Source organism: Saccopteryx leptura, chromosome 9 (assembly GCF_036850995.1).
Source record: "Saccopteryx leptura isolate mSacLep1 chromosome 9, mSacLep1_pri_phased_curated, whole genome shotgun sequence".
Classification (NCBI taxonomy): Eukaryota; Metazoa; Chordata; class Mammalia; order Chiroptera; family Emballonuridae; genus Saccopteryx; species Saccopteryx leptura.
The window spans coordinates 6,790,919-6,800,038 of record NC_089511.1 but is presented as its reverse complement, the minus strand read 5'-3'; the positions used below and the strand labels follow the sequence as shown (position 1 = coordinate 6,800,038).

Here is a 9,120-nt window from a genome sequence, read left to right as displayed (position 1 = left end):
CAGAGGCAGCGGGGACAAAGAGGACCGGAGAGGGAAAGGGGGCGAGGTGGGAAGAGCAGGGGCCCCGGGGAGGGGGAGGCCGCGGCGCGGGCGATGGGGAAGGCTGCGCGCGGCGCGGGGTGAGCGGCGAGGGGCCGCGCGGGGCAGGGGCCGCGCGGGGCGGGGCGAGGCGGGCGCGCCGGGAGGCGGGCCGGGCCGGGGAGCGCCCCGGCGGGGCGGGCGGCGCGCCAGCTGCCCGCGGTGGGAGGGGCGGAGCGGCGGAGGCAGGAGGGGAGAAGGAGGGGAGGGGCCGGGCCCCTTGTCTCCGCGGCTCCTCTCCTCAGTCCGCCCGGGGAGGAGGAGGAGCAGCGGCCCCAGCCGCCGCCGCCGCCGCCGTCCCAGCCTCGCCTGGCGCACCTGAGCTCCCCGCGCCGCCCCGCGCCCCCGCGCCGCACCCCGCGCCCCCGCGCCGCGCCCCGTGCCCTGGGCGCCCGGCCCGCGCGCGCCGCTGCCTCGGTGCCCCGGAGGGGCGCGTCCCCCGGGCCGCCTCCCGCTCTCCCGCGGCTCGCGTGGCCGCGCCTTTGTGTGCTGCGGCCGCGGCTCCCGGGCTCCCGGGCTCCCTGGGCTCCGGCTGCGGCGCCTCTCTGGCCGGGAGTCCGCGCGCCGCCCCCCCGGACAACACCGACCGGGCGCCCCCGACGGTGGATCTAGCGGCTTCGAGGAGGCGGGCACCCGCCCCGGCGAGCCCCAGCCTCGGCCCCCGGCCCTCGGCCCCGGGCTCGGCTCCGGCATGGATATGAGGTTCTACCCCGCGGCGGCCGGGGACCCCGCCGGCCTGGACTTCGCGCAGTGCCTGGGGTACTACGGCTACAGCAAGGTGACCGGGCCGGGGTGGGGGCGGCGGGGCGGCGGGGCGGCAGCCACCTCCCCATCCTGGGCGCGCCCCGCACTCCATCCTATCGCCTGCTGCACTTTATTTCCCCTCTTTCCACCCCTCTCCACTCTGTTCCCTTTGCGCCTTCGTCTCTGCCCAACTCTGCCCCTTTTCTTCCTGCCCCCTTCCCACCCCACCCGCCTTGTCCCCTTTTTGTCCCTCTACAGGCACTCCCCTCTCTCTGCCCCTCTGCCCTCCGCCTCTCCTCCCACTCTCGCCCCCACCCCCCAACCCGCCGGCTCTCCTTTCCTGCCCCAGAGGACCGAGAGCAGCCCGAGACGGAAAGAGGGGACTTGCGTGTGATTCTTTGTTGTTATTAGTCAACAGGACCGCAGCCCCGGGGGGGGGGGGGGGCGGTGCGCGGCAGTCCCTAATCTCATGGTCGGATGACCTCGCTGCCCCACTCTCAGTCGTTCTTACTTCCCCTGCGCACGGAGAGCCGGACCCCGAGCGGCTTAGGGAAAGAAAGGAACAAACTTTTGAGCGCGCCCTGGATGTTGGGGGGTGGAGTGGGACCCTCGCAGGTGGCTTTTGCTAAGCTCCTGTAGGTCGCTTTGGACCACAAAACGAAGGTGCCTGCTCTTCTCTGTTAGCACTGGTGGCTTCTCATCTTTAATTTTTTTGGGGAGGGGTAAGTTTTGCCTTTTGGGGAGATCAGGGTTGGAGACCTGAACGCCACCCCCCGGGTCACCCCACCTCCTCCAGTTCCCCCAGCGCAACTTCGAGGACAGAGCGTTTCTGGTGGCCGAAGGTGGATGTCAGAAGGTTGGCTGGCGCAGCTCCGAGCAGCTTCGAGCAGCTCCGAGCAGCGAGTCTGTGCGAGGGCCGCAGCACTCCGGCCAGGGCGGTGCGAACTCGGGGTCTCGATCCGCTTCAAAGCCCGCAGGGCCAAGCTCTGGGGGAAGCCCTGAGGGCGATATTCAGAGAAAGAGCTGTGCCCTGGATGGCTTGTGCCTTTTGAATGTGGTTTTTCTTTCTCCTTCCCCCTCTGCTCCTCCCTCCTCCCCCTCCCCCTTTCTTTCAAATCGTAGTTTGTTTATGATTGCTTGGATAACAGAGGAGGAAATAAGGAGCCTGTCCCGCAAAAGGTGCTATTCAAAACTAGTGAATAAATGGCAGGAAGAGGAGGAATTGTATGAAGAGCGAGCAGCGGTTTGCTGTGCCCTGTGGCTGATAGCGCCTCGTGTTCCTTTCTATTTGTTTATACTATGTGCCCAACTCTGGGGCCAAAGTTTGTGGCAGACCATTAGGGTCTCTCATCCTCACCCTGTATCGTCCTCGCCCCGTGCCTGACACAGAGGGGCCTCCCCACAAGTGCAGAAGGGAGAGACATGATTCAACTGTGTTTTAAACCCTTCGGTGGTGGGGGGCGTTCATGCTCTCAAAATTCCAAGAGTGATACGTTAAGCATAGAGAATAAGAGAAGGCTCTGTAGCCAGAGTTAAGGTTTAGTGTCTGTCCTCTGACTTTGGATTTACTTGGGTTATTAAATGCCTTAAAAAGTCCCCAATGTATGCTCAGTGAGGGATTCAGGCAGCCTGATTAAGTATGTAGTGTTTCTGAAACTCCACCTAATTGTTCCAGTGGGGTATTATTTATCTCCTTACAACCCGGCCTGTGTGTGCAAGCCTTGTATAACTGGGCAGGCTCTTATTTTTGGAAGCCATTACCTTGCCTAATGTAACTACTTTCTCTGATTTAAGATCAGCAACACTCGAATGACACCAAAATAGAAACCTTTTGTACTAATCCAGTCACTGCAATGCGTGGCCAATCTCTCTGTTCACTAGGATCCCAAGGGTACTTCAAGGGACCAGAGGAAATTGTGGGTGTTTTGTGTGTGACTCTTTTTATTTATTTATTTTTTGAGAAAGGCTATATTGAGTCCATTGAAACGTGGCACCTTTATTTCAGGGAGGGTATAGAAAGCTGGAAAACAGACATTGTTTATTGAGATGCATGTTTAACTTCAGGAGGGAGGATGCAAGTTGTTTTACCCTCATCTATTCTGAATGCAGCTGTTTGCCTGGGAGAACTTGGTTTCTTAGTAATTCAGCAGCCTGGTCATCATTAAAGTGCTGCGTGTACCCGAGTTATGAAAGTTAGATACAGTGCTCCATATCGGTAGAAATCAAATTGTATTTATTATCAGGGATGTTTGCACTTCCTTGCAAATTAAAAAAAAAACAACAACACCACAAAACCAACACGCACAATAACCTTTAAACTGAGCCACAAAACTGTACATTCCTACTCTTCATTTCAGGAGTGAAAAGCCCCATTTTATTCCTTGTAATTTTTCTTTACAGGGAGAATGGAGTAGAAAAGGAAGTATTAACTTTATGGGTATAAAACAGCAAGTGCTAATTAAAGGTTTATAGCGTTTGTTTCACAGCTAACTTGTGTGTCTGAAGTGGTGCTATTCAGTGTCGGTTTACAGGGAAAATGGAAAAACTGGCATGCAAAGATACGCATTTGTTTTATTTGAAAATACCTGTAATTGTTTAATCTCTTTGAGACTTAACTTGATGACATGTATTATCTTTCTGGATGAGAAATGATGGATTTCAAAGACAGTAGGCCTCTGCCCTTGCTTGCTTTCATGACCATCTGGGAAACTTTAGAAGAAATACTGGACTCTCCCCTCCAGGCTTAACAAGTGAAAAGTTAGCGCTTATCTTTAAATTTATTTACAAACCGTGAATAATAGGGTTTCATTCATCTCTCTCTCTCTCACAAATGACCAGACTGCTTTGTAAAAATTATTTGCATGTATATTATCTTGACGTTCTGTGAGTATATGGACCCTTTTTAAATGTCAGCACTCCTGAAAGTGTACTCTATCTATGGAGAATGGATGAAAGAGTTTTGAGGGTTCAAAAGTCCTTGCAAGTAGCAGAATAACTTCAAATAAAATATAGCCAAGATCATTAAAATCAGTTAATAATTCATGAACCAGCCACTGATGTATAAACTTAAAGTCATCTCTGTTTTCTAAGGGCTAATTTCCATTTTATTTTCCAGTGGAAAAAATCTGTTTGAACAGTCCTTTTTCTGATGTGGCCAACAAATTAAACTAACACACATACAATTTTTTTTTTTTTTTTTTTTTTTACAAAAAGGTCTTGTGGTGTACTCAGGGGATTGGTGACCCATTAGCTATCTATCTGATTTTTTCTTTCCCTGGGTCCAATTTGTTCTTTTACCAGTAAGAAGGTTATATAGAGCACATCAATGGGCATGTAATTGTCAAAATAAGCTATTGTATTTAATGTGAGTGTAAGGTGAACTTACACAGTGGATTAATTAATAGGGAAGGCACTTGGACTAACTTTAGTGACTAGCTTGTCCTGCATATTCTTGGGGTCTCCCCTGCTCTTTTACAACATGGCTGTTCACTTCTTACCCGATGTAGAATAGTTCTGTGTTGTTTTTAGCCCATCAGTGCCAAACCATGCTTTTCTACTTACTCAGTGTGCTATTGATCACTCTGCTTAATTAAGATGTTCTGATGTGGGCGCGTTCACTCTGTCTCACTGGGCCCCCCTATCTCAGCCAGCTTGAAGGGTAAGAGGACCTGAAGGGTAATTTGTCATTTATCTATCTTCTTGGAGACGGTGGTTCAAATTGAGACCATATTGAGAAGGGGATTTGATCGAAATTCTTCTTAGGTTAAGATCTTGTGAACTTGACACATGAGAACTAATGATTTCATTTCTAGGGTCTGGAGGATGGGGGGTGTTAAATTTTGAGAGCAGGTGAGAGAAAGAGAGATTTCAATATTTTCCCATGTCAGGTCTTCAGAGAAGAGATTGAAGCCACATTGTGAAACAGAAATGAGATTTTTTTCTAAGGACCTTAGACCCTGAGCCATAACAAATGTCTGTAGGGACAGCCAGTTACCCTCTGTGATGACAGGGTTTATGGTCTAGGGATAATGTGCCCCATTTACAGGGGTAGCCTTGTCCAGCATTAGTAGATTGTTGCCATGCCAACATTTGGGCCCAGTCCTCTAATTATTTTTACAAGAGAGGGATGGATAGTCTGAATTTTTATGTGAAATATTTTGAATTTTAAACGTTGGCAGGAAATTAACAAATAATGAAAACCATCATGTGGGCCCTTAAAACAGACTTGTGTACTGTTTCTCTGCCACTGGGTCTTAGACAAACTCATATGGAGATAAGGATCCAGTATCACTTTCCAGGAAGTCACTACGGTTTATGGTCAACCGCACGGACAGTCCCACTGTCATGCCCTGCTGTGTGGACAGTTCATTTGAGCGGTGGAAGTGGAATCTGACCACTTCCCTTGGAGTTCTAATCTGACCATTTGGATTCTCTCCTTGGTGAATTTCAGGCTCTCAAGGCAATGGAATAGTTCGGGGTCAGGGGTGGGCAGACTGCAGCCCACGGGTCACATCTGGCCTGCTGTCTGTCCGTGCTTGTATGGTCTGTGAGTTCAGAATGCTTTTTGCATTTCCAACTGGGGATCCTGCTTTGGAGTGACTGGCCTAAAGGCGTGGGAGAGTTGGGTAAAGAAGGTTTGTGATTGCTGTAAGGCAGACAAGACTTAAGGCGGAAAGGTTGGTTCCAGGTTGGCCCTCGGCCTTTTTCAGACCAGGGGCAGGTTCCAAGCTCTCTCGATCTGGGCTCCCTCTGACATTGCATCAGACGTTAAAATGCATCCACATCCTGCATTGAATAGGATAGGATGCTGTATCTGAGTTGATGAGTTACAGTTTGTAGACATTTAATTAAGCATCTGTTAATTTTAATTTTGTAGCTTGTGTGTGTGCACGTGTGTGTGTGCGTGTGTGTTGTGCGTGCACGTGTGTGTGTGTGTGTGCGTGTGCATGTATGTGTTGCTCTTCCCTGTTCACTAGGGTGGTCTCCAGTCCCTGTGTCTCATCCTATATTCCTCTTGGGTCCCTGGATGCTTCTAATTCGAAAACTTTGATTGAGGAGAGATAACATTGAATGAACAACCAACGATGCTCAAACCTGGTGACATGAGATCATGGTGGTTGGGGACACACAGAGCACGTGTTCCTCGTGGTACGTAGGTTCGCAGATGACATGGAGGAAAGCAGTTTGTCACCCTGTTCTAGAGCAGTGTTTCTCAAGCTTTAACATGCGTGGGTCACCTGGGGAGCCTTCCGCGGCGTGGAGTGTCGGACCTCACCCTCCGACTGGAGGAGACCGCAGCACAGGTGTGGCTGGTCTCCCAGGTGGTACTCACGGGCTGCTGTGAGTAGCATGACCCGGAGGGCTGTCAGGGTAAGGCAAGGAGCCTGTGCTCTGTCAACTGACTCAGCTGGAATGCTTTGGGCTGCAGGTAACAACGCTCAACGAACAGTGGTATAAACTCTAAGGAAATTTGCTGACAGAGAAGTCGTTAGGCAGGCAGTGTTGGGTTGTTTTAGATCAGCGGTTCTCAACCTGTGGGTCGCGACCCCTGGCGGGGGTCGAACGACCAAAACACAGGGGTCGCCGGGGTTGCGACCCACAGGTTGAGGACCACTGTTTTAGATGGTTCAATTATGTCTTCAAGGACCCTCTGCTTTTCTCCTCCTCCTCCTCCTCCTCTTTCTCCTCATCCTTTCTCCTTCTCCTTCTCCTTCTTCTTCTAGTGAGAGGTAGGGAGGCAGAGAGACTCCTGCATGTGTCCCAACTGGGATCCACCCAGCAAGCCCCCTACCTGGCAATCTCTGCTGATCTGGGGCCTTTGTTTTGTTGCTTGGCAACTGAGCTATTTTAGTGCCTGAAGCAAGGCCATGGAGCCATCCTTAGCACCTGAAGCCAACTTGCTCGAACCAATCAAGCCATGGCTGTGTGAGGGGAAGAGAGAGGAAGAGAGAGACAGAGAGAGAGAAGGGGAGGTGAAGGGATGGAGAAGCAGATGAGTGCTTCTCCTGTGTGCCCTGGCTGGGAATCAAACCTGGGACTTCCACACACCAGTCTGATGCTCTACCACCAACCGGCCTGGGCTGCTTTTCTTTTTATTTTGCCACTTTTGGTATTTCAGCAGTCTCCTCCCGGTCACTGTTGAGTGTTGTCACTGAGGCAACACAGCCTCACGTAACAGCATGCAGGACGGGGAGCAAGCTAGTGATGGGGAGCGGGGTTGATAGCAAAGGACCACTTTTCCTTCTGCACATCTCTTACCAAGGACAGGCTTTCTTGGACACAGATCCACTAGACTCTTTATTTTTTTTTTATTTTTTTTATTTTTTTTTCATTTTTCTGAAGCTGGAAACGGGGAGAGACAGTCAGACAGACTCCCGCATGCGCCTGACCGGGATCCACCCGGCACGCCCACCAGGGGCGACGCTCTGCCCACCAGGGGGCGATGCTCTGCCCATCCTGGGCATCGCCATGTTGCGACCAGAGCCACTCTAGCGCCAGGGGCAGAGGCCACAGAGCCATCCCCAGCGCCCGGGCCATCTTTGCTCCAATGGAGCCTTGGCTGCAGGAGGGGAAGAGAGAGACAGAGAGGGAAAGCGCGGCGGAGGGGTGGAGAAGCAAATGGGCGCTTCTCCTGTGTGCCCTGGCCGGGAATCGAACCCGGGTCCTCTGCACGCTAGGCCGACGCTCTACCGCTGAGCCAACCGGCCAGGGCCTAGACTCTTTATTGATGAGAAGTGAATCACACATTCACCCTAGGACAATCATTGACAAAGAAGGAGACTTCTGTGATTGGCTTAGACCAATCCCATGTCACCTAGGGCTGGGGGGCAGTGTCACATGAGCATATTTGATGTTATGCTCTGTTACCGAGGAAGAGGACTGTTGGAAAGAAAGCCAGTAGTGCCTACTGCTGAGGACATTTGGAGAATCTTGATTGGGCCAGTGGTTTGGTCGGAGTCGTACTTTGTGAATATGGATCTGATTTTTTGACTAGATTCCTGTAGTAAGACCAGAGGTGAGGGGACCAGGGAGGATGCCCTTACCCCCACTGAACTAAAGGTGTGAGAAGGATTTGAAACAAGGGGATGTGAGTTTGGATGCGGAGAAGAGGGAGGCACTGAGCTGAGCATCTCTGTAACATAGGGAGAGAGAAGGAAGACACAGAGGCGACTCTGGATGTTAGAACTTGGCCCTGGACAAATGGTAGGAGCTTGACCAGAAGAAGCAGAGAGGTCAGAGGACAAGCTGGCTTGGAAGGAAAAATAGAGCTGATTTTGGATATTTGTATGGAATATCCCCACAGAGACATCAAGTAGGCACTTGGACCAGTCAGTGCCCTGAAACGCAAGGGATAGCTCAGGGCTGAAGACCAAAGTCAAGATCCTGCCTATGTATGGGAAAGTGATGGAAATGGACGTGACTCCTTCGTGAGTGAGGGGACAGAGGACATGTCTCAGCTCCAGTGGGTTGGTTGGTATTTGCTAGTTCAGCTTCCAGTTAGAGAGGAAGTCATGTGTGGAACTCAGGAAATTTCAAAATCGTACTATATCGTTTATAAGAATGATTTGAGGGAGTATATGTGTGTGTGTGTGTGTGTGTGTGTGTGTGTGTGTGTGTGTGTGTGTGTGTGTGTGTGTTGGCGTGATGATATATCCTTTCTGTCTTAATAGTGATTTGGAAAGAAATATTCTTAAATGGTTGCTATTAAGTGGGAATGATGCATAATATTCAATAACATAATTTAAAACCCTGTCAGCCATTTATGAATTAAAACTTGATGGGATTTTGTTGTTTATGTAAGAAGTGCAATTTCTAATTGGATTTTGTGACATGTTAATAATGTCAAGTACCTTGGAGAATCTGTTTTGAGTTTGGTTAATAAGAAAGGATGCTTATAAATTAAAAAAAAAAAAATTGAAGGTGGAGTCAGCTCTTTCCCCAAATAAGAAACACACACACACACACACACACACACACACACACACCTGTTAACATATGAGTAGAAGTTTTTAGTTGAGGTCCACATGAGCTCCTGGCAGGTTTTATCATCTCCCTTAATAGTAGATCATTTTATTTTATTTGCTCCCTAGGTTTGGACCCTTAATCCCTTCCTTCGGGAGGCCATGTTCTCTTAAATGCATTCCATGCTTGTGCAAGACATACCAGCCATTGGAATGTCTTGTATGGCTAACTTCTGTCTTTAATCTTAATGTAACTTTGTTTGTAAAAGAATAATTTGAATGTCTTGGTAATCCACAAGTTAAACAAATTGGCCAGTATCAAGAAGTATTTGGATTT

At 50.3% G+C, this 9,120-nt stretch overlaps 1 protein-coding gene across 4 annotated transcripts in view; it reads left to right on the top strand.

Annotated features, from left to right (window-relative positions):
• The first annotated feature begins 317 nt into the window (after window positions 1-317).
• The window catches only part of TOX3 (TOX high mobility group box family member 3), a 107,558-nt gene continuing 98,755 nt past the window's right edge, over window positions 318-9,120 (top strand). For all 4 annotated transcript variants that reach the window (XM_066349483.1, XM_066349486.1, XM_066349482.1 and 1 more), the window contains exon 1: window positions 318-856. In XM_066349483.1, coding sequence (XP_066205580.1) covers window positions 770-856 — 87 coding nt within the window. In that variant the 5' untranslated portion in view covers window positions 318-769. The remainder of the gene's footprint in view (window positions 857-9,120) is intronic.